Source organism: Chlorocebus sabaeus, chromosome 5 (genome assembly GCF_047675955.1).
Source record: "Chlorocebus sabaeus isolate Y175 chromosome 5, mChlSab1.0.hap1, whole genome shotgun sequence".
NCBI classification, from domain to species: Eukaryota; Metazoa; Chordata; class Mammalia; order Primates; family Cercopithecidae; genus Chlorocebus; species Chlorocebus sabaeus.
The window spans coordinates 21,606,220-21,632,862 of record NC_132908.1 but is presented as its reverse complement, the minus strand read 5'-3'; the positions used below and the strand labels follow the sequence as shown (position 1 = coordinate 21,632,862).

The window sequence follows — 26,643 nt, the reverse complement described above, 5'->3', positions numbered from 1 at the left end:
GGTTCAAGAAATTCTCCTGCCTCAGCCTCCCGAGTAGCTGGGATTACAGGCGCCCACCACCACGCCTGGCTAATTTTTGTATTTTTAGTGGAGACAGGGTTTCACCATGTTGGCCAGGCTGGTCTCAAACTCCTGACCTCAAGTGATTTGCCCACCTCAGCCTCCCAAAGTGCTGGGATTACCGGATGAGCCACTGCATCCGGCTGATTATTATAAATATTTTTAAGATAATGTCTTGCTCTTTAGCCCATGCTGGAGTGCAGTGGTGCAGTCACAGCTAACTGCAGCCTCCAGCTTCTGGGCTCAAGTGATCCTCCCACCTAAGCCTCCTGAGTAGCCGGGACTACAGGTGTGAGCCACCACACCTGTCCAAATATTTTGTTATTTAAATTTTTCTGAATTTTACAAAGTTTCTAGAATGTATATTACTTTGATCATCACATAAACACACACACACACACACACACACACATTTATTCCAGTTCATTTGCAGTTTGTATTTTATGCAAGTCAAATTTTTTGCATGAGAAATGCCTGAATCCAAGCATAGTAAACACAATGTACATTTCAAAATAATGCAGAGTGTACAAAATATAGAGCAGAAAGGAGGGTTCGTTCACACACTCAATAGCTTGGGTTAGGTTCTACAGTGGCAAGCAATCACTTTTTTTTATAAAGTTAGGACTACTGGGCCAATTTAGGGATATTGGAACAGCTAAGCATGAAAGAGCAACCAAGTAGGGGCCGGGCGCGGTGGCTCAAGCCTGTAATCCCAGCACTTTGGGAGGCCGAGACGGGCGGATCACAAGGTCAGGAGATTGAGACCATCCTTGCTGACAGGGTGAAACCCCGTCTCTACTAAAAAATGCAAAAAAAAACTAGCCGGGCGAGATGGTGGGCGTCTGTAGTCCCAGCTACTCGGGAGGCTGAGGCAGGAGAATGGCGTAAACCCGGGAGGCGGAGCTTGCAGTGAGCTGAGATCCGGCCACTGCCCTCCAGCCTAGGCGACAGAGCGAGACTCCATCTCAAAAAAAGAAAGAGCAACCAAGTAAACCAAAGACGTCATGATGTACATATTTCTTTGTTTTTGTTTTGTTTTGTTTTTTATTTAATTATTTATTTTGAGACAAAGTCTCACTCTGTTGCCCAGGCTGGAGTGCAATGGCGCGATTGTGGCTCACTGCAACTTCCACCTCCTGGGTTCAAGAAATTCTCCTGCCTCAGTCTCCCAAGTAGCTGGAATTGTAGGCATGCACCATCATGCCTGGCTAATTTTGGTATTTTTAGTAGAGACAGGGTTTCACCATGTTGGCCAGGCTGGTCTCAAACTCCTGACTTCAGGTGATCCTCCCACCTCGACCTCCCAAAATGCTGAGATTACAGGTATGAGCCACCACGCCCAGCCTGTTTTGTTTTTTAGAGACAGGGTCTCACTCTGTTGCCCAGGCTGGAGAGCAGTGGTGCCACCTGCAGCCTGGAACTCTTGGGCTCAAGGGATCCTTCTACCTCAGCCTCCCAAGTAGCTGGGGCTACTAGTGCACACCAGCGTGCCTGGCTTATCTTTTACTTTTTGTAGAGACTGAGGTCTTGCTATGTTGCCCAGGCAGGTCTTGAACTCCTGAACCTGGCATGGCTTAGTGTGAAATAACTTTCATAAAAATCCCAACCTGTTCATAGGAAACCCAGCCTAAGACAGTGGTGTAGTTCCTTCAGATGGTCAGCTAGGAGGTCCAAGCTGGATAAGGACGAGGAAGGGGCTGACAGAGTGGGAAAGAGACCGAGGGATGAAGGTACCATATAGGTCAGGGCACAAGGATAAGGAGAATGAAAGGGTGAAACTGTTGCATGGAGAGCAGGCTGCAATCAGAGAAAGGGACGTTGGAACTAAGTGGTTCTGAGTGTGACAAGGGCCCAGGACATAACGTGCAATTGTGGCGTGAGAGATAAGGTCTCCAAAGAGGTACAGCCACTGAGAGGCTGCAGTGCTGGCTAGGCTGTACCTTGGACATTGAAGACACCAAGGAGAGTGACAGGATTTGGGGTGGAGATGAAGGCTAGGGGCCAAGCTACCAAGTTTTCAGTAACTGTGGGGATGATCAGGAGGGCCAAGGATGACAAAGAGGAGGGGGAGAAGGTGGCAGAGCTGGGCTGCATGACCCTCAAATCAGCAGGGATTTTTTTTTTTTTTTTTTTTAACATGAGGATGAAGGAGACATGAATGAGTCGAAACTTGCAAACAGGGTGGACCTTACCTTCAAGGACCCTGGCAGGCCCTCTCTGAACAAAATTGGAGACGTCTACTGGGAGCCCGGCCATTAGAAGGTGCCCTTCCGTGCCGCGTTGTCTTACATCTAAGGCATAGGCATCTCTAAGCTCTTTGAAGACAGGGGCCTCATCACTCTTGTTCACCAGGCAGGCATGTCATAGCTTATAATAAATACATATTTATTGGCTGGGCACAGTGGCTTACACCTGTAATCCCAGCGCTTTGGGAGGCCAAGGTGAGCGGATCAGTTGAGGTCAGGAGTTCAAGACCAGCCTGGCCAAAAGTGGTAAAACCCCATCTCTACTAAAAATACAAAAATTAGCCGGGCATGGTGGCCTGCATTTTTAATCCCAGCTACTTGCTAGGACCCAGGAGGCAGAGGTTGCAGTGAGCCGAGATTGTGCCATTGCACTCCAGCCTGGGTGACAAGATCGAAACTCTGTCTCAAAAAATACATACATACATACATACATACATACATACATACATATTTATTTATTTTATTTTCGGAGACTGGGTCTCTCTGTCCCCCAGGCTGGAGTGCAATGGCACAGTTATAGCTCACTGCAGCCTTGCCTTCCTGGCTCAAGTGATCCTCCCACCTCAGCCTCCCAAGTAGCTGGAACTACAGGTGGACATCACCACACCTGGCCAATTGTTTTTGTAGAGATGGGGTCTCACTATGTTGCTGTTCTCAAACTCCTGGCCTCAAGTGATCCTCCCTCCTAGGCCTCCCAAAGTGCTGGGATTACAGAGGTGAGCCACTTACTTGACCCATAATAAATATTTATTGAACGAATGACTGAATTCACCAGTTAATCTCTGTTTCCTGATAGCCCAGCGGGATCCGCTGGTGCAGTGATGAAGAGCGCAGGCTTTGAGATCAGGCGTATCTGTATTGGGACTGTGGCTCTGAGCCTCCGGTTGTATCTGCGGTGCAGTGAGGACTCCAGGAGCTGGTGATGAACCAGCACGGTCCTCGGCACGTGGTAAGTTCTCCACAGGTGGGCTCAGTAAAATCCCTCTCCCGGTAAAGCTCCCCGCAGTGTTTGGTGGGGTGCCTGGGACGCGAGGATGCGGCTGGGAGTGTGGTGAGAAGGGCGGGGACCGGCGAGGACTCCGGGCTGGGGTTGCAGGCCCAGCCAGGGGCGGAGTCTCCTCCGGGTCGGGAGGGGACCGAGCGCTCCCTGGGAGGCACCGAGGGACCTGGCCAACCGTGCGGCTGCCCAGGCACTATGGCGAGCGCGGCCAGGGGATCGAGGCCGTGGCCCCGGTTGGGGCTCCAGCTCCAGTTCGCGGCGCTGCTGCTCGGGACGCTGAGTCCACAGGTGAGAGCCAGGGACCAATGCCAAGTCCCCAAAGTCGGGTCGCAGGGCGCAGGGGGCGGGGTCGTGCTCAGGGCGAGGGCGCGGCGGGGCCACGGGGGCGCCTCACGCCTGGGTGGTCCCAACTCGGGCCCCGACCGAGTAAAAGCCTCCTTGGTTTGGGGAGCCGCCAGTTGCCCCCACCAAATACCTAGCTGGGGAGATATGCCAGCGTGGAAAGGCAAGAGTAGGCCGAGCACCCCGCCTCTTCTGCAGGGAGGGGTGTAGTCTCGGGGAGGGGGCACCCGGGCACGAAAACCAGGCCTCTTAAAACTTCTGGGGATCCTGGCTTCCTTTGAAAATATGATTGACTTCAGGGCCCTCTGCTGAGAAATGGGCCTGCACTCCCAGTTTTGCAATTTCAGAGGCTTTACAATGGGGTTCTCCTACCCATGGCTGCACCCCAGGTTCATGATAATAAACCTGGGATAAATGAGTTGGGAGTGTGAGTATCTGCTCCCACGTTGCCAGGAGTAGGAAAGTCTTAAAGAAATGCAGCCAGGAGGCAAAAGTCGCTTGGCCTAAGAATCCAGGTGTCCCGCCTGGAGCCCCTATGGGGCAAAAGCGATCAGGTAGAGTTAGGCACCCCTCATTCCCCGCTTCCACTTCATGGGTCCATCTCATGGTTGCCAGCTAAGAAGCAAGCCCAGTGTGGCCAGATCAGGTGTCTCAGAAAAATTAGAAATGAGAAAAATTTGAAATCTTGTTTTTTTTGTAGAAATCACCCAAGTTTTAAAAAAATTGGCAGCTAATTGAAAACAAATTTTTAAGCACTAGATGGTCAAACAAAATTCATTTGTGGGCAACCAATCTGCAGCCTCTTCTCCAGTCCGTTCTCCCTCCTGCCATGTGCTGCAGATGACAAAATTGAAGCCCAGAAAGAAAGAGGGGCTAGCAGATAATTTCTTGACCCTCCACTCAACACCAGTGGCTCAGCCCCAAACCCGAGGGTCCCGAAGCAGGATGTGGCCTTTGTAGGGGTGCGGCTGGGCGACCCGGATGTTAGGCCTCCTGCTGGGAGCTCAGCCTCACCCTGTTTGTTCAAGGAGGGGCTGGAGCAGGTGAGTGAGCCCAGGAGCACCAGATGTAAGTACGGGTGGCTCCAGCCCCCCTCCCACTGGCACCCTCCAGCCTTGGGTCAGGGGACCCACTGGAGCCTGGCACCAAAACCAACTGGGCTGGTTTGGGGAGGCAGAAAGGGCTATCCCAAAAGAGGCAGACATTGTGGCAGAGGAAAAAGAGGCCAGGCACAGGAATCAGAGGGATGGCAACTCAAGTCCTTAGTTTTGCCACTTATTATCTCTGTGGCTTTATGCCAATGACCTAACCAATGACCTAACTTTTCTAAGCCTCAGTCTCCCTCCCCTGTAGAATGGGTGCGGTGGCTCGTGCTTGTAATCCCAACATTTTGGGAGGCTGAGGCAGGAAGATCACTTGAGGCCAGGAGTTCCAGACCAGCCTAGACAACGTAGCAAGACCCCATCTTTACAAAAAATACAAAAATTAGCCAGGTGTGATGACACACACCTGTAGTCCCAACTACTTGGGAGGCTGAGGTGTGAGGATCAGCTGATCCCAGGGGTTTGAGGCTACAGTGAACTATGACTGTGCCACTTCATTCCAGCCTGGACAATAGAGCAAGACCCTATCTTAAATTAAAACAACAAGAACAATAACAAAAGAAAACAAAACAAACAATGGAGTCATTTTGTAAAGGCCTTTAGTCTTCTTTGGAAAACCTGAATGAATTGAGGGACGGGGTAAGGAATTGGGAATTTAGATACACTGGGAGCCAAAACCTTCCCTCAGAAACCCCTAGCTCCCACTATAACCCCTCTCTAGCTCCCACTATAACCCCTCTCTAGGATCAAAGAGATGATGGGTGACACCAGCATGTTCCCCAATCACCCTTCCTCCCCTGCTCTGTCCCCATCTGGGGGAAGGGGGAGTCATAGCCAGCCCTGCTTAGGACAGGAGCAAAGGGTGGTCCCAGACCCCTCAGAGAGCTGACTTTGTCTCTACCCCCTCGCAGGTTCATACTCTCAGGCCAGAGAGCCTCCTGCTGGTGTCCACCTTGGATGGAAGTCTTCATGCACTGAGCAAACAGACAGGGGACCTGAAGTGGACTCTGAGGGATGGTGAGCAAGAGATGGTCCCTCCTTCCTCCTTGAACCCATAGATTGGTGAAGGGGGAGTCACTGTGGCATAGAGAATAAGAACATGGGCTCTAGAATCCAATAAGCTGGTATCTACAGACAGCTTCACTGCTTACCAGCTGTGTGACCTTGAGAAACTCACTTTACCTCTCTGATCCTCAACATCCTCATCTGTAAAGTGGGGCAAAGGATATGACCCTATCTGAAAGAGTTTTTGGAAAGATGGCATTACATTCATGCCAAGTGCTTGACATTACAGTCATGCTATAGGTCAGTGAATATGAGCTGTGCTTTTCAGTGGAGTCTGGAGGGAGCTGCTTATGCTCTGTGTCCCTGTCCCTGCAGATCCCGTCATCCAAGGACCAATGTACGTCACAGAGTAAGTGAACCTGGGGCCTTTTAAGGAGGAGGCAGCTGGGAGATGGGGGACTCATAGTTGTAGAGAGTTTGTGTGTGGGATGGGGATGTGTTGGAGGTAAGGGAAGAGAATTGGCTCTGGATGTGATATGGGGAGGGTCTTGGAGCCCCAAGGTGTTTCCTCTAAGAACAGCTCCTAGTAGCAGGGAAGTTGGCGGGAATTTGGGGCCTTCATGAAACCGGGGGGCAAGCACCCACTGGTTTCCTTGTTCCTGTCTGCTCCACAGAATGGCCTTTCTCTCTGACCCAGCTGATGGCAGCCTGTACATCTTGGGGACCCAAAAACAACAGGGATTAATGGTTTGTATCCCATGGTGTTTGGGAATGGGTGAGGGCCAGGGCTTTCGTCAGGTGGAGCACTGAGAGGTGGAGAGGCAGTATGGTCAGTATTTCCTGTCCTGCAGAGGATGTAAGTCAGGACTCAGCACATTGTGAGAAGGCTGTCTGAGGGACCCATTGAAAGGGTGGTAAGGGGAGGTCTGGCTGTGTCTGCAGGGCAATCTGACTGTCAAACTGGGGGTATCCCAGGGGCTTCTCCAGGACTCTGAGGACTTTAAGGAGAAATGTATATACCAGTTAGCTTTTGCTAAATAAAAACCAACCCAAAACTCAAGAGCTTAAAACTCAAACATCACTTAAATTTATTCAACTCAGAATTTGGTGAGATTACAATTTAGACTGGGCTCAGCACAGTGGTTCTTCTGCTGGTCTTGACTGAACTTGTTCATGCATGTGTGGTCAGCTGCTAGTCAGCTGGATGGCTCTGTTTCTGAAAGTTGGTTGGTAGTTGGTTGGCTTTTGGCAGGGGTGGCTGGGCCATGTGTCTCTTTTTTTTTTTTTTTTGAGACGGAGTCTCGCTCTGCCGCCCAGGCTGGAGTACAGTGGCCGGATCTCAGCTCACTGCAAGCTCCGCCTCCCGGGTTTATGCCATTCTCCTGCCTCAGCCTCCCGAGTAGCTGGGACTACAGGCGTCCGCCACCTCGCCCGGCTAGTTTTTTTTTTTTTTTTTGTATTTTTTAGTAGAGACGGGTTTCACCGTGTTAGCCAGGATGGTCTCGATCTCCTGACCTCATGATCCGCCCGTCTCGGCCTCCCAAAGTGCTGAGATTACAGGCTTGAGCCACCGCGCCCGGCCGGCCATGTGTCTCTTATCCCTAGCAGGCAAGCCTAGGCTTGTTGACATGGTATCAACAAGGGACCCCAAAGCAGCAATACATAAGCACTTTTCAAGCTTCTGTTTGTGTCACATTTACTAATGGCTCATCAGCCAAAGCAGGTCACATAGCCAAGCTGAGAATCCAGTGGTGAAAAAACAGACCCCATCTCTTTATGGAAGGAACTGAAAACTCACCTTGTGAAGGGACACAGACACAGACATGAATACAAGATGAAAAGCAATCTGCAGTCATTTTTTGCAATCTTCCACATCAGGGCTCTGAATGGGGTGGAATGTGCTTTGTCAGAATCCCTTTTTTTTTAAATTTAAACAAATTTTTTAAAGACAGGGTCTCATTATGTGTTCAGGCTGGAGTGCAGTGGTATGATCACAAGGCTCACTGCAGCCTCGAACTCCTGGCCTCAAGTGATCCTTGCACCTCAGAATCCTGAGTGGCTGGGACTACAGGTGCACACCACCACACCCAGTTCTTTGTCAGAATTCTAACCATGTCAGGGGAAGCCTGCCAGAAAAGTCTTAAGTATATGATTTAGGAAGGTGAAGTGATAAGAAATTTTAGTGTGTGAATCAGGCAAGGTCTCAGCTGCAAACACATGGCATATTCAAATAGAATAGTTTGAGGACATTTTGTTAAACGTGTGAGCAGAGTATAGGAAACCACAATGGATAGTGCAGTATATTAGTTCATTCTTTCATTGCTATACTAAAAAAATTACCTGAGACTGGGTAATTTATAAGAAAGGAAGTTTCATTGACTCGTGGTTCTACAGGCTGTACAGGAAGTGTAGTAGCTTCTGCTTCTGGAGAGACCTCAGGAAATTTACAATCATGGCAGAAGGCATGAAGGGGAAGCAGGCACGTCTTACATGCCCAGAGCAGGAGCAAGAGAGAGAAAGGGAGGAGGTGCCACCCACTTTTAAACTACCAGATCTGGTGAGAACTCTATTACAAGAACAGCACCAGCTGGGCACAGTGGCTTAAGCCTATAATCCCAGCACTTTGGGAGGCCAAGGTAGGGAGATCACCTGAGGCTAGGAGTTTGAAACCAGCCTGGCCAACATGGTGAAACCCTGTCTCTACCAAAAAATACAAAAATTAGCCAGGTGTGGTGGCACATGCCTGCAGTCCCAACTGCTTGGGAGGCTGAGGCAGAAGAATCGCTTGCACCCGGGAGGCAGAGGCTGCAGCGAGCCAAGATCACACCACTGCACTCCAGCCTGGATGACAGAGTGATACCCTGTCTCCAAAAAAAAAAAAAAGAACAGCACCAAATGGAGAAATCTGTCCCCATGATCCAATCACCTCCCACCAGGCCCCACCTCTAACATTGGAGGGATTGCAATTCAACAATTTTTGTGGGGACGCAAATCCAAAGCATATCACACAGTATCCTTCGGTTTGTGACAGTGGGGTGACATTATCAGCCCTAATTCTGGAGGCTGGGGAGGGAGCAGCTACCACAGCCTGGAGCTGGAGAGAGCTGTCCCAAGAGCACCACCTGATGGGATCTCAGGGCTTCAGTGGAAGGACACAGCCAGCCCGTGAGGACTCTGTGGCAAGGACACCAGGGCATACTCTGATCTCACCCTGTCCCTATTATCCAAACCCAGCAGGAAGCCAGAGCACATGGTGCCCACAGACATAACCCAGACAAGTCCAGCTTTGGGGAGAAAGCAGAGTAGAGAAGGGTGAAGGATGGAGCTTCACTCCTAGCCAGCATCAGGCCATGGTCTCCTTTATTCTAGAACAACTCCTTCACTTCTCTGAGTCTCTCATGGCTGTTGACAGTTTTGAAGTATCCGTATCAGTTGTTTTGGTTTTTTGTAATTAAACTCCCCACTAGATGTGTGTGAGGTTTTTGTTTGTTTGTTTGTTTCATTTTATTTTGTTTAGAGACAGAGTCTCACCCTATCTCCTAGGCTGGAGTGCAGTGGCACAATCATAGCTCACTGCAGCCTTGAACTCCTGGGCTTAAGCAATCCTCCCACCTCAGCCGCACAAATAGCTGGGATTACAGGCACAAGTCACCATGCTCAGCAAATTTTTTTTATTTTTTATTTTTTATTTTTTTTTCTGTAGAGACGAGGTCTCACCGTGTTGCCCACGCTGGTCTTGAATTCCTGGGCTCAAGCAACCCTCCTGCCTCAGCCTCCCAATGTGCTGGGAGTACAAGCATGAGCCACCATGCCCGCCCCAGTGCAAGTTTTTGAGGAGGAGGTCAGGTCAGGCCAGGAGCAAGTGGTTCACATGGTACCTTGACACTGGGTATGGGAATTTCTGCATTTCCTCAAGAGGCTGTGTAGCACAATGATTCAGTGTGCTGGCTCTGGAGCCTGACTGCCTGGGTTCAAGCCCAGGCTCTGTCATTTAGTAGCTGTGCGACATTAGCCAAGTTACATGACCTCTCCAAACCCCAGGTTCCTTACCTAAAAAGTGGAAATGATAGTAATACCTGCTACTCGGTTGCTATGGAAATGGGCTCACCTGCACAGTGAACATTGTGTGTTTCTGCTCTTACTCCTTCCTGGAAATTTGCCCTCCTAGAAACTGCCATTCACCATCCCTGAGCTGGTTCATGCCTCTCCCTGCCGCAGCTCTGATGGGGTCTTCTACACAGGTGAGCATCTCTCCAGCCTGTGGGGTCCAGATGCAGCCAACAGAGGCAGGGATCTAAGTCATGACGGGCTAATTAGGCACAGGAGTGGCGGGACCACACCTCTTCCCATGCCAGCTTGAGAGCTAACACACTTTCCACCTCCACAGGCCGGAAGCAGGATGCCTGGTTTGTGGTGGACCCCGAGTCAGGGGAGACCCAGATGACACTGACCACAGCGGGTCCCTCCACCCCCCGCCTCTACATCGGCCGAACACGTGAGTCAGGCCCCAGCTATTCCTCAAGCTCTGGGCAGCCTCCCCTTTTGCTCTGCTGAGATCTGGCTGTGGCTAACCAAGTTGAATTCAAGACAGTCTGTTAGTCATCAACAAACATTCTACAAAGCTCTGAACTAGGAGCCAGGGATAGAGCTGTAAACAAGACAGCTCCAGTCTCTGCCACTGTGATGTTCACAGGCTTCCAGGTCTCTAGGCTGTGTGCTCAGGAAACCCCCACTCCTACAAGATAAATGGCCCCTGGGGTTGGAGGGAGCATCACATGGACGTTCCTGGTAATCTTGCTTCTGGGATCCCCAGAGTATACGGTCACCATGCATGACCCAAGAGCCCCAGCCCTGCGCTGGAACACCACCTACCGCCGCTACTCAGCGCCCCCCATGGATGGCTCACCCGGGAAATGTAAGTTCCATCTTTCTCTGGTCCCATCTTGGAGCAAGGTCCCCAGCCCAGGGAACCCTGAACAGCATCCACGACCAATTCCCAGCCACATTTTGACCCACTTGACCTCCCCAGGGACCCCATATACTAAATGGCACACCCCTGATGGCTGACCCTCAGTGACTCCCTCAACACCCAGACTGACCCTCCTGAACCCTGGCCAGTCTCTCAACCTCCTAACTCTTCTATACTCCAAGTGACCCCAATCAGGTAACCCTGGATGACTTCCCACATGCAGAGTGACCCCAAACAGCCCCTGAGCAATCTCTGTGTGTCCTAACTGACCCCTATATATAACCCCTGAAAGATGACCCTAAGTAGCCTCTTGCATAGACTGACTCCCTAGGCGACCCTGACCACTCCCCACCATTTTTTGTGAGATGGGGTCTCACTCTGTCGTCACCCAGGCTGGAGTGCAGTAGTGTGATCATAGCTTACCAAAGCCTCCAACTCCTGGGCTCAAGTGATCCTCTATCCTCAGCCTCCTGAATAGCTGGGACTGCAGGTGTGCACCACCAAGCCTGGCTCATCTTTTTTGTAGAGATGGGGTCTTGCTATGTTGCCCAGGCTGATCTCAAACTCCTGGGTACTGGGATTACAAGCATAGGCCACCATACCTGGCCTACCCTCTTGATATTATGACTGATACCCACCTGCCTGAGTGACCTTACAGGTGCCCCTAAGGCCCCCCCAAGCCCTGATTCCATCATTCTGCATGAGACCCGACCCTGGTCACCTCAGCAGAGGTGAGGTCACCTGCGCACCCCAGCTGACCCCTCTCACACTCTAAGTGACTCCCAAGTGATACACATGCCTCCAGGCCACCCTGATTGATCCATCCTAGGTGACCATCTGTTGACCGTGGGCAATACCCCACCATCCTAAGTGACTCCAACTGACTCTCACACATCTGAGTCACCTTTGAATGACCCTGACTGTTTGTCTCATTTTCAAAGTGACCCCATAAACTCCAACAAACCTTCTCATGTCCTGATAACCCTCCATGTGATCTCCACACACCAGAGTGACCCCCTCACCCAGAGGGCACCCTTGGACCCTCTTAGGAGAGCTTCCAATCACATCTCCCCAGCCACCTTTCTCGGCAGACATGAGCCACCTGGCGTCCTGTGGGATGGGCCTGCTGCTCACTGTGGACCCAGAAAGTGGGGCAGTGCTGTGGACACAAGACCTGGGCGTGCCTGTGATGGGCGTCTACACCTGGCACCAGGACGGCCTGCGCCAGCTGCCGCATCTCACCCTGGCTCGAGACACTCTGCATTTCCTCGCCCTCCGCTGGGGCCACATCCGACTGCCTGCCTCAGGCCCCCAGGACACAGCCACCCTCTTCTCTGCCTTGGATACCCAGCTGCTGTAGGTGTTCATGCCTGGGGCCTAGGGAGGGAACTGGCTGGGTCTGATGGCCAGGCGAGATGTTCAGCTGTGACACATCAGTACAGCTGAACCAGGGGTCAAAACATTTCAAATTGGTTACTTACCCAACTGGTGTCCTGTGCTGCCCTCCAAGCGTCCCCAGGACCCCCTGGGTAGCCCCCACTGTTCAGCACCTCATAGGGTAAGATCTGGCCTAGGAGGGTGTACTAGTCTGTTTCATGCTGCTGATAAAGACATACCCAAGACTGGGCAATTTACAAAATAAAGAGGCTTAATTGGACTTACAGTTCCATGTGGTTGGGGAAGCCTCACAACCATGGCAGAAAGCAAGGAGGAGCAAGTCACATCTTACGTGGATGGTGGCAGGCAAAGAGAGGAGCTTATGCAGGGAAAGTCTCCCTTATAAAACCATCAGATCTTGTGAGACGTATTCACTATATGAGAACAGCATGGGAAAGCCCTCGTGATTCAATTACCTCCCACTGGCTCCCTCCCACAACACATGGAAATTCAAGATGAGATTTTGGTGGGGACACAGCCAGACCATATCAGAGGGGGACTCCAGGTCTTAACCTGTTCTGGTTGGTAGGTGCTGTGCCTTATCGATTGTTGAATACTTTAAATAACAACCTTATTGCATCTAACACCTTCGTGTCCCCATCTTGAGAAACCAGTAGACAGCTTGGGAAAATCAGGGATCATCCATTCATTTCGATTCATTCTGCAAATATTAATTGAGCACTTACTGTGTGCCAGTCTCACTAGAGTCTGGGAGTACAATAGCAAATAACCCAGTCATTGTTCCTGCCTATAGGAACCCGAGTCTAATGTGAGAGACAGATATGTAAAGAGACTATTGCAACCTGATATGATAGAGGATGAGATAAGAGTAGTATAAGATGCCGTGGGAATGTATAGGAAGAGTACCCACATCAAGTCCGGGGACAAGAGGCAGTCATGGAAAGCTTCCTGGAGGAATGAATATCTAAATTGAAACCTAAAAAATGAATAGGAAATGAGAAAGAGGAGAGAGCATAGAACTCAGGGAACAGGAAAAAATTAAATAAGACTGAAATACAGACCTGGGAAAGGAGTAGGGTCTGAGATTATAAGCTAAGAAGAGATCTTGTAGGATCATTTAAAGGGCTTGGACGTTTTCTCCTAAAGTTAAAAAGTCACTGGAGAGTTTTAAGGTAGGAAGTGATTTGATCATATTTTCATTTTAGAAAGAATATCTTAGAGTGGTATATGGAAAGAAATGGACCATTCATGGAATATTGATTTGTTCAGGAAAGAAATGAAGATACTTTATCCTAGAGCAGAAACTCTAGAGACGAAAAGAAGTGGAGTGTGAGATACATTAGAAGGAAGAACCAGTGAAAATTTGGTGATTAGGGAGTTGCAAGAAGTCAAAGATCATGCTCAGGTTTCTAGAAGCACGTGGGTGCTGTCATTTTCAGAGGCAGGGAACACTAGAGGAGGTGGGGGAGAAGGAGGAGGAAGAGGTAAAGAATGATGTAATGAGTTTATACTTAGAAAATTGAGCTCAGCCGGGGGCGGTGGCTCACGCCTGTAATCCCAGCACTTTGGGAGACCAAGGCGGGCAGATTATGAGGTCAGGAGATCAGACCATCCTGGCTAACACGGTGAAACCCCATCTCTACTAAAAAATACACAAAATTAGCCAGGCATGGTGGCGGGTGCCTGTAGTCCCAGCTACTCAGGAGGCTGAGGCAGGAGAATGGTGTGAACCCCGGAGACGGAGCTTGCAGTGAGCTGAGATCACGCCACTGCACACCAGTCTGGGCAATAGAGCAAGACTCCATCTCAAAAAGAAAGAAAAGAAAAGGAAAGAAAAGAAAAGAAAAAAGAAAGAAAAGGAGGGAGGGAGGGAGGGAAGGAAGGAAAGAAAGAAAATTGTGCTCTTGAAAGAGGTCTCAGTTAGACATAGATTTGAAATCATGACTCTAGAACATGTATCAGCTAGCTTTAGCTGCATAACAAATTTCCCCAAAACAGATAACTTAAAAAACAACAATTTATTATTTTTTAAGATTCTGTGGGTCAGCTGGGGTGGGTGGGTGGTTTTTCTGCAGTCTGCTTGTGGCTTGGTTGAGTCTGGGGAATCTAGGATGGCCTCACTCACCTATCTCATAGTTGATGGACTATTTGTCCTATGGGGGATTAAAGAGGTCTCTCACGCCCCAGCAGGCTAGCCTGGGTTTTCTCCCATGGTAGTCTCAGGGTCTACAGAAAAATGCAGAAGGAAGCCTCAAGGCACAAGCACTTTTCAAGCCTCTACTTATGCCACATTTGCTGTTGTCTATTGATTAAAGCAAGTCTCATGGCTAAGCCGAGTCAATGTGAGAGGGAAATATACAAGGGCATGAGTACCCTGATAACGGAAACTACACATCACCAGCATTCATTCTTCTCTTCTTTTTCTTCTCTCCCGCTAGGATGACGCTGTATGTAGGGAAGGATGAAACTGGCTTCTATGTCTCTAAAGCACTGGTCCACACAGGAGTGGCCCTGGTGGTGAGAAGTGGTCTCTGAGTGGGCTGGAAAGAGGATGAACGGGAGAAGAACCTCCCTCACTCATGGCTCTCCATCTTCTGCCGTAGCCTCGTGGACTGACCCTGGCCCCTACAGATGGCCCCACCACAGATGAGGTGACACTCCAAGTCTCAGGAGAGCGAGAGGGCTCACCCAGCACTGCTGTTAGATACCCCTCAGGCAGTGTGGCCCTCCCAAGCCAGTGGCTGCTCATTGGTGAGATCCTCTGGGTAAAGTTGGGAGTAGATGAAGATAAAGAACCTGTGAGCCCAGCTTCTGAGCTGAAAAGCCAAGGTCCCCTTCAGCCCGATGACTTTTGCCCCCCACCTTAGGACACCATGAGCTACCCCCAGTCCTGCACACTACCATGCTGAGGGTCTATCCCACCCCGGGGAGTGGAACTGCAGAGACAAGACCCCCAGAGAACACCCAGGCCCCAGCCTTCTTCTTGGAGGTCAGTGCTGGCAGAGAGTAGGGGTAGGGAGGCCCCAGCAGATGGGGGAATAGTCCCTGGACCTTTTCCTCAGGCTGCTAAAAATAACAATCAGGGTGGGTCAATTGACCTCACACAATTTCCCAGAAGACAAACATTTTGTTGTCGTTGCTGTTGTTACGGCCAGAAACACGTTTGAAGTGTCAAAAAGTGGCTGGGCATGATGGCTTATTCTTATATTCTCAGCATTTTGGAAGGTCAGTGTGGGAGGATGGATGGCTTGAGGTCAGGAGCTTGAGCTCAGCCTTGGTAACATAGCAAGGCCCCATCTCTACAAAAAAAAAATTAAAAAATTAGTGGGGCATGGTGGTGTGTACCTGTAGTCCCAGCTACTCAGGGGGCTGAGGTGGGAGGATTGCTTGAGCCCAAGAGTTTGAGGCTGCCGTGAGCTATGGTCACACCACTGCACTGGATGACACAGTGAAACCCTGTCTCTTCCAAAAAAAAAAAGAAAAAAAAAGACACTGACTACCTAAATCATGAAACGTAGGTCATGTTTTCTTTATTCTTCTTCAGTGTAAAAACTGTAAAATATTCATTGAAAACAAAAACTATAAAAGCATGTGCCCCTGGGAGAGGGTTGGACCCAAATCACTAGTAAATAGCTCAAGGTTAGAAGGAACAGCCATGGCCTAGGGCAATAATTCTCAAATCCGGTTGCTCATCAGAATCACCTGGAAGCCAACTCCAGAGCTAACGCATTTAGAATCTCTGGGGGTGGATATCTATATTTTTCGTGACATTCCAAGGGTACCTGTGTTTTTTCGTGACATCTCATGAAATGCTGGTCATTGCGTAGAAATGAAACCATTCTTTTCTTAGAAACCATTCTTAGAAAACCATTCTTCTGGGCAACATGATGTTTCAGCACTGTGGAGAGTGCCACGTTTCCCACCATACACAGACCACTCACTGCCCCTTCAGCTAAGCCCAGCCCTGTGCGGGGTGATGAAGAAAGGTTAGGGGTTCCCCGGTGGAAGGAGGTGCTAAGAGTGATGGGCCCTTCATCCCCAGCTATTGAGCCTGAGTCGAGAGAAACTTTGGGACTCCGAGCTGCATCCAGAAGAAAAGATTCCGGACTCCTACCTGGGGCTGGGACCCCAAGACCTGCTGGCAGCTAGCCTCACTGCTGTCCTCCTGGGAGGGTGGATTCTATTTGTGATGAGGCAGGTAGGCCCATCGCCCTGACCTCAGGTCTGTCTTGGGGAAACGCTGCTCCTCTTCTCTGAGGCCACTCAGCAACTCTCTCCCTCTACCCAGCTCTGATTTTGCCCCTGCCTCCCTCCCAGCAGCTCCCCAGGCCCCTGTGATCTTGCTCTGTAAGTTCATTGCTGCCTGGTGAGGCCATCTCAGTCACAGATACTGGGCCCATCACAGGGCAGGGTGTGGCCAGGACAGAGCTCTCTTAGGCTCTCACGTTACAGCAGCAGCCGCAGGTGGTGGAGAAGCAGCAGGAGACCCCTCTGGTACCTGCAGACTCTGCTGACATCTCCCAGGATGCCCAGTCCCTGCACTCGGGGGTCACCCTGAGGAGCAAGAAGAGGCTTCAAAGTCCCTCGAAGCAAGCCCAGCCACTCGACGACCCTGAAGGTGAGCTTGAGTGAATGAGACAGGGCAGTCAGGAACAGAGAAAAGCAAGGGGCAGGTTTAACTGCAAAGCTGGTTTATTAAATGCCACTATAGTGGGGTGGTTAGGTCTACATGAATTAATAAGAGTGTTTTGAGTAGAGCCTGTTATGTAATTGAGCACTCTAGGAGTGTCTGCTGTCATTTTTTAATCACTATTTTTTTTGGAGACAGGATCTTGCTGTGTTGTCCAGGCTGGAGTGCAGTGGCACAATCATACCTCACTGCAGTCTCAAGCTCCTGGGCTCAAGAAATCCTCCCTCCTCAGCCTCTCAAGTAGCTGTGACTATAGGCATAAACCACCATGCAGAGCTAATTTTAAAGTTTTGTGGTTTTTTTTTTTTTTTGGTAGAGATTGGGTCTCGCTATGTTGCCCAGGCTGGTCTTGAACTGATGTCCTCTAGCGATCCTCCCACCTCAGCCTCCCAAAGTGCTGGGATTACAGGCATGAGTCACCATGCCCAGCTCATTATTGTATTATTATTTTCAAGGAACCTGGGTGTAGATAAAACTGGGTATAGATCTAAGGCTGCTCTCTGTTTACCTCCTTTGAGTTTAGTTTTTTCATTTGTCAAATGGGAATAATAACATCCAGCTCATTACATCATCTCACCATGAGAAGTCACAATCATTATCATTAAATAATACTTAGGTAATATTAATATTCATGTTAAAATGATGTTATATTTGGAAACAATAATAGTAAATGACCTTTGTGCAATTTAGTACCTTTTTTTTTTAAAACGCTTCTCTTATCTTTTCTCAGTTTTGGTCCTATAAGGACTAAAGCCCTTTTAGGTTGGGCACAGTGGCTCACACCTGTAATCCCAGAACTTTCAGAGGCCAAGGTGGAGATTGCTTAAGGACAGGAGTTCGAGACCAGCCTGGGAAACATAGGGAGACCCGTCTCTACAAATAATACAAACAATTCGCCAGGCGTGGTGGTGTGCACCTGTAGTCCCAGCTGCTCAGGAGGCTAAGGCAGGAGGATCACTTGAGTCCAGAAGGTCGAGGCTGCAGTGAGCTGTGAACCTTTCAAGGTTCCTCTGGCATCTGGAATGCTCCAGGGGCTTCTTGCATGCCTTTACCAATCAGCCCAGGCTACTTCTGCTTGATTGGCTCTGGGCTGGGCTCATGTATTTGGTTGTCTTTGTGAACTCGTGCTGGCTCCTTCTAGTCACTGCTCAAGCCACTTCCTCATATCTTGGTCCCACCCTGCCGTCACCTTCTCAGGCGGAAGTCTACGCTACACGTGGCTTGATGCTCCAGTGCTGTTCACAATGTCCGCCTCTGTGGTCACTGTGCCTTAGCCCAGAGGAAAACAGCTCCCCTTCCTCAGGGGTCAGCTCTTTCAGAGGGCCCTGCAGCAAGATTTCCTGAGCCCTGAGCTGTTGTAGTTTTTGTCATTTTACTGGTCCTGGGTGGGTCCAAGTAATACTCACCCCACTGTACCCCAAAACGCCCATCTCCCTGGACCTTCTGACTCGAGTTGAGTCTGGCTATTTACCTGGACAACCAGGACTCCATCTTTCCCCAGGGTCATTCTTGTCAAAGTCCTTATGGACTGTTTTATGGTTCACAAAACTACAGTGGAGTCATGGCCAACTTTCATTTAACTTGAATATATTTGGCCGAGCACGGTGGCTCATGCCTGTAATCCCAGCACTTTGGGAGGCTGAGGCAAGGGGATCACTTGAGGTCAGGAGTTCGAGACCAGCCTGGCTAACATGGTGAAACCACACCTCTACTAAAAATACAAAAATGAGCCTGGTGTGGTGGTAGGTGCCTGTAGTTCCAGCTACTGGGGGGTGACTGAGGTACAAGAATTGCTTGAACCCAAGAGGCAGAGGTTGCAGTGAGCCAAGATTGCGCCACTGCACTCCAGCCTGGGCAATAGGGCAAGACTACACCTCAAAACAAAACAAAAAACCCACAAAAAAACAAAAACAAAAACTTACAGAAATTCATCTACATATGCTTGGCTGGGCTCCCTCAGGACCTCTGGCTGCATCATGTATTCAATAACAACTGGATGCAATCCAGCCTGAACCAGAGATAACATTTATATAGCGCTTACTGTATACCAGGCTATACCAGGCACTGTTCTGAATCATTTGAATGCATTAACTCATGAGATAACATTCCTGTGAGGTGAATGTTATTATAGAATGCCCCTTTTATGGAAGAGGAAACTAAGGCAGAAAGGTCTAGTGACAATTCCCAACCCAACCCCGGCTTACAAAGCTAACAAGTGGCAGCTCAGGGGTCCAAATGCACGTGGCTGGCTCCAGCAGGTGCCCTAATTTCTGTGGGATGGTGCCCCTGCTTGAACAATACCCGGAAAATACCTGTGAAAGAATGTGACTGACTGTAAGTGTTCCCCAACCTGTGGAGAAGCAGCAGCAAAGTCCATCATGTGTATTCAGGATTTCCAGAGGTAATTCTGACTGTATGCCCTTTCTCCCTGACACGACAACTTTTGATTACTTTAGAGTTGAACTTGGGAGGCCGAGGTAGGAGGATTGCTTGAGCCCAGCCTGGGCAACATAGTGAAGCCCCATCTCTACAAAAATTAAAAATACAAAAAGATTAGCCAGGCATGGAGGCATATGCCTGTAATCCAGCTGCCTGGGGGGCTGAGGCAGGAGGATTGCTTGAGCCCAGGAGTCCGAGGTTGCAGTGAACCTAGATCACGCCAGTGCACTCCAGCCCGGGTGACAGAGTGAGCCCCTGTTTCTAAAAAAACAACAATGACAACAAAAGCTCCCACATTTGCTGCCTCTCCATTATAATTATGCAAAAGTCTGAGCAGAGTGATGGCAAATATCTGTGTGTGCAGACTGAGCCTCCCCAGCTCATTATATCTGCATTGAAGGCCTTTGTGGCCTTAAGTCTGGCATCTCTCTTCAAGGGTGCTTCTGAACATCTAACCCAGGAAACTCTAAGCAAGTGTTTACTCCATGCCGAGAGCACTAAGAGCAGACACACAAGAGCCTCTGAGTCCAGCAGAGCCAGTGACACAAAGAGGGCCCAGAAGGGTGACTGTCACCTGCAGTCAGATGAGCAGGGTTTGTTCAAGCAGCTCTGTCCCTGCTCGCTGATCTGCCTGTTTTTCCTATGTGTGGATGATGTGCTTCCAGCAAGGCCCTGCCTGAGCCCATTACTCCAGAAAGTTCAGTGTATACCAATGAAGGTACTGCCTGCATCTTGCTGACAGATGAGTGTGAACTCTAAGCAAATAATCCAGAGGAATGCTAAGGTGCAGCTTGGTGATTTTCTCACTGATCCCTAATGCTGATATTATTATTATTATTATTATTGAGATAGGGTCTTGCTGTGTCACTCAGGCTGAAATGTAGCTCACTGTAACCTCTGCTTCCCAGGCTCAAGCCAATCCTCCCACCTCAGCCTCCCAAGTAGCTGGACTACAGGCACACAACACCATGCCTGGCTAATTTTTTTTTTTTTTTTGTAAAGATGGGGTTTCACCATGTTGCCCAGTCTGGTCTTGAACTCAAGTGACCCACCTGCCCCGGCCTCCCAAAGTGCTGGGGTTACAGGTGTGAGCCACGGTGCCCAGACCTAATGCTGGTTTTCATTTACTCTTCCTAAAGCTGACTGTAAAAACTGAAGCTAGAAACTCTAAGTAGAATGTTCTCAGGACCACTGTACTGCACAACTCTAGGGGTGCCATATACGTTTTGCTATATGAATAGTACCCATTGGAGCTGAGCAGGACACAACCTGCCCAGATTTGCCAGGGTCAGAGTGAGACATCTCTCACAGACTGCCTAAAGGGAAGGGCAGTAACTGTCCCAACCTACAGATCTTTGCCCACCTGAGCCAACCCCACCCATCCTAATGGGAAACCAAGGACTCTGGGGGGCTCCCTGCTGCCCTGGAACTAACTCCGGGCAGGTTAGCATCCAATGCCCACTGCTTCTGTCCGGTCCAGTCTTTTTTCTGTGGCTACACTCACTCTCATCACTCTTCCAACTGCTGGAACTCACCTTCCCTTGAAATTGAAGCTGATTCAGTGTCAATTAAAAGGATTCAAGTTACAGCTGGTGGAGATGGTCAGAATGGCAGAGAATGTAAAGGGAAAATAAAACAAACCTGTGCAGAAGATGCTGCAAGAGGGAGAGAGATAAAAGAGGATAATATGGCAGACATCACCTCTACCCGTTCTTTCCATATATCCATTTAATCCTCACAATAATATTGTGTGGGCTCTTTAACCTTAGTTCACCGCTCTACAGATGAGAATACTGAGGGCACAGAAGTGAGGAATTTGCCTAAGTAGACAAAGAGTCAGTGGCAGCACCAGACATTGAACCCAGACAGTCTGGCACCTGGGCCCTTGCTCTTACCCACTGCACCAGGCTAAGCATGGGAGGGTGGGGGCGCAGAAAAGGTCAAGGTGAGTGTGGACTGGGCCAGTGGCAGGCAAAGGTAGGCAGAGGCTCCCTGAGTCACCACCCTCCTCTCCCCTAGCTGAGCAACTCACCGTAGTGGGGAAGATTTCCTTCAATCCCAAGGACGTGCTGGGCCGCGGGGCAGGCGGGACTTTCGTTTTCCGGTGAGTGGCAGCCAGGAGCCAAGCTGGGGACATGGCACTCACAGCCCTCGTGGGCACTGTCCCCAAGAGAGACATTCTTCCAAAGACTCCCCGAGGTGGGTACAGATTAATCCCTCACTCACCAGTCCTGCTCTTTCCTTTATCTGCTTTTTTTTTTTTTTTTTTGAGTCTTGTTCTGTTGCCCAGGCTGGAGGGCAGTGGTGCAATCTCAGCTCACTGCAACCTCCGCTTCCCAGGTTGAAGCAATTCCGGGCTTCAATCTTCCCAGTAGTTGGGATTACAGGTGTGTATCACCACGCCCGGCTAATTTTTATATTTTTTTTAGTAGAGACAGGGTTTCGCCATGTTGGCCAGGCTGGTCTCGAACTCCTGACCTCAAGTGATCCTCCCGCCTTGGCCTCCCAAAGTGCCCTTTATCTCGTTTCCCTGAATGCCCCCCTGCCCCCGCCATCACCCACTTTCCAGGGGACAGTTTGAGGGACGAGCAGTGGCTGTCAAGCGGCTCCTCCGCGAGTGCTTTGGCCTGGTTCGGCGGGAAGTTCAACTGCTGCAGGAGTCTGACAGGCACCCCAATGTGCTCCGCTACTTCTGCACCGAGCGGGGACCCCAGTTCCACTACATTGCCCTGGAGCTCTGCCGGGCCTCCTTGCAGGAGGTGAGTTGAGGGCTCAGGGAGGGTGGGTGGGAAGGTCCGGGCTGGAGATTGATGCTTTGGCCCTCACTGCTGCTCAGTACGTAGAAAACCCGGACCTGGATCGCGGAGGCCTGGAGCCCGAGGTGGTGCTGCAGCAGCTGATGTCTGGCCTGGCCCACCTGCATTCTTTACACATAGGTACCCGCACTACCCCTGCCTCCCGCTTCCTGTCCTTAGCGCCTGCCTTCCGCCCTCAGCAACCAGCTTTCTTTCTGCCCACCTCCCACAGTGCACCGGGACCTGAAGCCCGGCAATATTCTCATCACCGGGCCTGACACCCAGGGCCTGGGCAGAGTGGTGCTTTCAGACTTCGGCCTCTGCAAGAAGCTGCCTGCTGGCCGCTGTAGCTTCAGCCTCCACTCCGGCATCCCTGGCACGGAAGGCTGGATGGCGCCCGAGCTCCTGCAGCTCCTGCCACCAAACAGTCCTGTGAGTCTATCCACCAAGTCCTCCAGGCACACAGCTGCCCCAGGCTGCAGGAATCCGTCCCTGTCCCAGTTCCCCTCCTGAGGAGACTCCATGACACTTGCTGTGTGACTTTGAGCTGCTCCTCCAAGCTTGTTTCTTCTTAAAGAAGGGATAATTTGTCCTTCCTTCTACAGCAGTGTCAGGGACTGTTTTGCCACCCAGGGGACATTAGGCAATGTCTGGAGACATTTTTGACTGTCATGACTTGGGAGGGAGGGGCTACTGGCATCTGCTGGAAATGCTGCTAAATGTCTTACAGGACAGGACAGCACTCAACCCAAAGAATTAACACAAAGTCAGTGGTGCTGAGGTTGGAAAACCCTGAGCTAGAAAATGGTTTGCAATCCACTGTGCTTCACAACCGCTGCACAACTTAAAAAAACGATGCCCATTGCCGGGTGCGGTGGCTCACACCTGTAATCCCAGCACTTTGAGAGGCCGAGGCAGGCGGATTGCTTGAGCTCAGGAGTTCGAGACCAGCCTGGGTAACCTAGGGAGACCTCATCTGTACCAAAAGCACACACAATTTAGCTGGTGTGGGTGTGTGCATCTGTGGTCCCAGCTACTTGGGAGGCTGAGGTGGGAGGATCGCTTGAGCCTGGGAGGTGGAAGTTCCAGAGAGTCAAGATCAGGCCACTGCACTCTAGCCTGGACAACAGAGTGAGACTCTCTCTCTCAAAACACACACACCAAAAAAACAAAGAAAAAAACCCAGACCCCACACCCAGTGATTTTGACCTAATTGCCTGGGTCATTTTTATGCGGAGCTAAGTTCGAGAACCACTGGTGTCGAAGGTTTTGGAGGGCATCAGATGAGCTAATTAGTTGATACACAGAGCAGCATCTGACCCACACAGACAGACACTTGAGTTTGGGACCCCAGAATTACGGATTTTGAGTCACAGTGTGTGGGCGGAAGTTGAAGCCAGAGAAATAGATGCCAATCACACAAAAGGATAGTCACCAGGGAAGGCCGCCCCCAGTCCTAAAGTTGAGAGAAAGCTCAAAGTGGTGACTTGGGCTCAAGGACTAAATGCATGATGTCATGAGACTACAGTTTATTTTTAAATTAGTGGCCAATATGTATATATTTTTTTCTTTTTTTCTTTCTTTTTTTTTTCTGAGATGGAGTTTCGCTCTTGTTGCCCAAGCTGGAGTGCAGTGGCGTGATCTCAGCTCACTGCAACCTCCACCTCCTGGGTTCAAGTGATTCTCCTGCCTCAGCCTCCCTAGTAGCTGAGACTACAGGCAGGTGCCACCACGCCCAGTTAATTTTTATATTTTTAGTAGAGATGGGGTTTATGCCATGTTGGCCAGGCTGGTCTCGAACTCCCAACCCTCAGGTGATTCACCTACCTCGGCTTCCCAAAGTGCTGGGATTATAGGCGTGAGCCACTGTGCTTGGCCCTATATATATTTTTTTGAGACAGGGTCTTGCTCTGTCATGGAGTGCAGTGATACCATCACAGCTCACTGCAGCCTTAAACTCCTGAGCTCAAGGGATCCTCTCACCTCAGCCTCCCAAGTTGCTGGGACTACAGGCATGCAACATGGCACCCAGCTAATTTTTGTATTTTTTTGTAGAGGCAGGGTCTCACCGTGTTGCCCACGCTGGTCTTGAACTCTTGGCCTCAGGCAATCCTCCCACCTCGGCCTCCCAAAGTGCTGGGATTACAAGGTGTCAGCCACATGCCTGGCCCAATATTTTAACGTTTGAGAAGTTCCACATACAATTTGGATTTCTGGATTTTCTTTAAAAAATCAGAATCGCTTGAGGCCAAAAGTTCAAGATCAGCCTGGGTAACATAAGAAGACCCATCTCTACAAACAATTTTAAAATTGGTTGGGCATGGTGACACGTGCCTGTAGTCCCAGCTACTCAGGCCAAAGACTGCTTGAGCCCAGGAGTTTGAGGTTACAGTGAGCTGTGGTTGTACCACTGCACTCTAGCCTGGGCAACATGAGCAAGGCCCCAACTCACAAAAAACAAAATCAGCTCTGCCACCCTGGAGAGTCCCCTGGTGACAATGGGTTGGAGCTAAGGACCAGGTGCCCCTGCAGACAGAACCCATGCCAGGTCACCACAGTCCTCCTGATTGCCTTATTGCCTCATGTCTGGCACCCACATATGTTACCTGCCTACACCCTGCAGGAATGAAGCTTGGAAACCTGAACTAGCTTAGCAGGGGCAAAGGTTTTGCATGAAAACCATGGGACCCCTACAGTGGGGTGTGTGTGTGGGCAGGGAGCATCTAAGAGCCAAGGAGATGCTGCCCAGGAAGCTTCTTGAGTTCCATTCTGATCCAAACCCTTGGCTGCTCTATCAGCCCATGGGAGAATTTAGCCAGGCCGACTTCCTGGAAGCAGAGATTTCCTTCTTACGCCCATCTCTCTGGCCCCAGACCAGCGCTGTGGACATCTTCTCTGCAGGCTGCGTGTTCTACTACGTGCTTTCTGGTGGCAGCCACCCCTTTGGAGACAGTCTTTATCGCCAGGCAAACATCCTCACAGGGGTTCCCTGTCTGGCTCACCTGGAGGAAGAGGTCCACGGTGAGGGAGCCCTGGGCCGGGCAGAGAAGGGAGGAAGGGCAAGACACTAGGCAGGCCTGAAGCAGACTTTTCTCTTCCTCTTCCATCCTCCAGACAAGGTGGTTGCCCGGGACCTGGTTGCAGCCATGTTGAGCCTGCTGCCACAGGCACGCCCCTCTGCCCCCCAGGTGCTGGCCCACCCCTTCTTTTGGAGCAGAGCCAAGCAACTCCAGTTCTTCCAGGTCAGAAGGAAAGCTTGGGAATGGCCCCCAAAAGTCCTAAGTTTGGGTCCTGGGCAATTAGAAATGGGATATTAGATTCGCTGAGGGAAAACAGGAAGTGCTACCTCGTCCTGGCAGCCTGGCTCTTTCCCTAAACTGGGAGCCAGCCTGGACTCCTAAACTCCACCATCTTGGCACTCTCCGGTCCACTCACTGCCAGCTTCGCCAGCCCCAGCTTCCCTTTGTATGGGAATATAGCCCATTCCTTTCCACGTGAGTCGTCACTCATGCTGTGCCAGTAGCCCACTGCACTTGTGTGAACTTGAGCAAGAGACTTCGTGCCTCTGAACTGCAGTTTGCTCATCTGTAGAAAGGGGACAGCAGTACCAAGCTCATAGGTTGGTGGTAAATAACAGAGGCATGGCACAGAGAAGCTTCACACCCCCAGAGGCAATGATCCTTGTCAGTCACCCTAAATCACTCCCCTAAGTCAGACAACACACTCCTGGCTATGTGGCATTTGGCCCCAGTCACAAGGCTCAGGAGCTCTCTGGGGCCCCAGGATGTCAGTGACTGGCTGGAGAAGGAGTCTGAGCAGGAGCCCCTGATGAGGGCACTGGAGGCAGGAGGCTGCACGGTGGTCCGGGACAACTGGCACGAGCACATCTCCATGCCGCTGCAGATAGGTAGAGGCTACACTCAGGTGGGCCTGGGCGGTGGAGGGGAGCCCAGCAGGGACAGTTTCAGGACACTAAATTCCCTGTCCACAGACCTGAGAAAGTTCCGGTCCTATAAGGGGACATCAGTGCGAGACCTGCTCCGTGCTGTGAGGAACAAGGTATGTGTTGGGGCCTGGGTGGGCCTGGGTCTTGGGGAGGCATGGCTGCAGCTGAGCCAGGGTTCTCTTGCTCTACCTACCCCCAGAAGCACCACTACAGGGAGCTCCCAGTTGAGGTGCGACAGGCACTTGGCCAAGTCCCTGACGGCTTCGTCCAGTACTTCACAAACCGCTTCCCACAGCTGCTCCTCCACACGCACCGAGTCATGAGGAGTTGCGCCTCTGAGAGCCTCTTCCTGCCCTACTACCCACCAGACTCAGAGGCCAGGGGGCCGTGCCCTGGGGCTGCAGGGAGGTGAAGTGGGCCGGAGGCCACACAAATGGTCTCCATGCTGGCTAGCTGAAGAGCTGAGCCTGTGGCTGGCCTCAGAATCAGAATCAGAAAAGACTGCCAGGCTGGGTGCAGTGGCTCACGCCTATAATACCAGCATTTTGGGAGGCTGAGGTGAGAGGATCACTTGAGCTCAGGAATTCGAGACCAGCCTGGCCAACATGGCAAGACCCCACCTCTACAAAAAATTTGAAAAATTAGCCAGG

The 26,643-nt window shown here is 50.6% G+C and overlaps 1 protein-coding gene across 1 annotated transcript; it reads left to right on the top strand.

Annotated features, from left to right (window-relative positions):
• Nucleotides 1–3,363: 3,363 nt before the first annotated feature.
• Nucleotides 3,364–26,610, top strand: ERN2 (endoplasmic reticulum to nucleus signaling 2). The gene is made up of 22 exons (XM_007987977.3): nucleotides 3,364–3,594; nucleotides 5,663–5,768; nucleotides 6,132–6,165; nucleotides 6,431–6,503; nucleotides 9,925–9,997; nucleotides 10,144–10,251; nucleotides 10,570–10,671; nucleotides 11,817–12,081; nucleotides 14,562–14,640; nucleotides 14,727–14,874; nucleotides 14,991–15,112; nucleotides 16,166–16,321; nucleotides 16,579–16,741; nucleotides 21,272–21,356; nucleotides 21,822–22,011; nucleotides 22,089–22,188; nucleotides 22,280–22,479; nucleotides 24,921–25,068; nucleotides 25,162–25,289; nucleotides 25,831–25,954; nucleotides 26,039–26,106; nucleotides 26,193–26,610. The coding sequence occupies exons 1-22, from the start codon at nucleotides 3,502–3,504 to the stop codon at nucleotides 26,403–26,405; spliced, it is 2,778 nt and encodes a 925-aa protein (XP_007986168.3). The 5' UTR covers nucleotides 3,364–3,501; the 3' UTR covers nucleotides 26,406–26,610.
• Nucleotides 26,611–26,643: the final 33 nt, after the last annotated feature.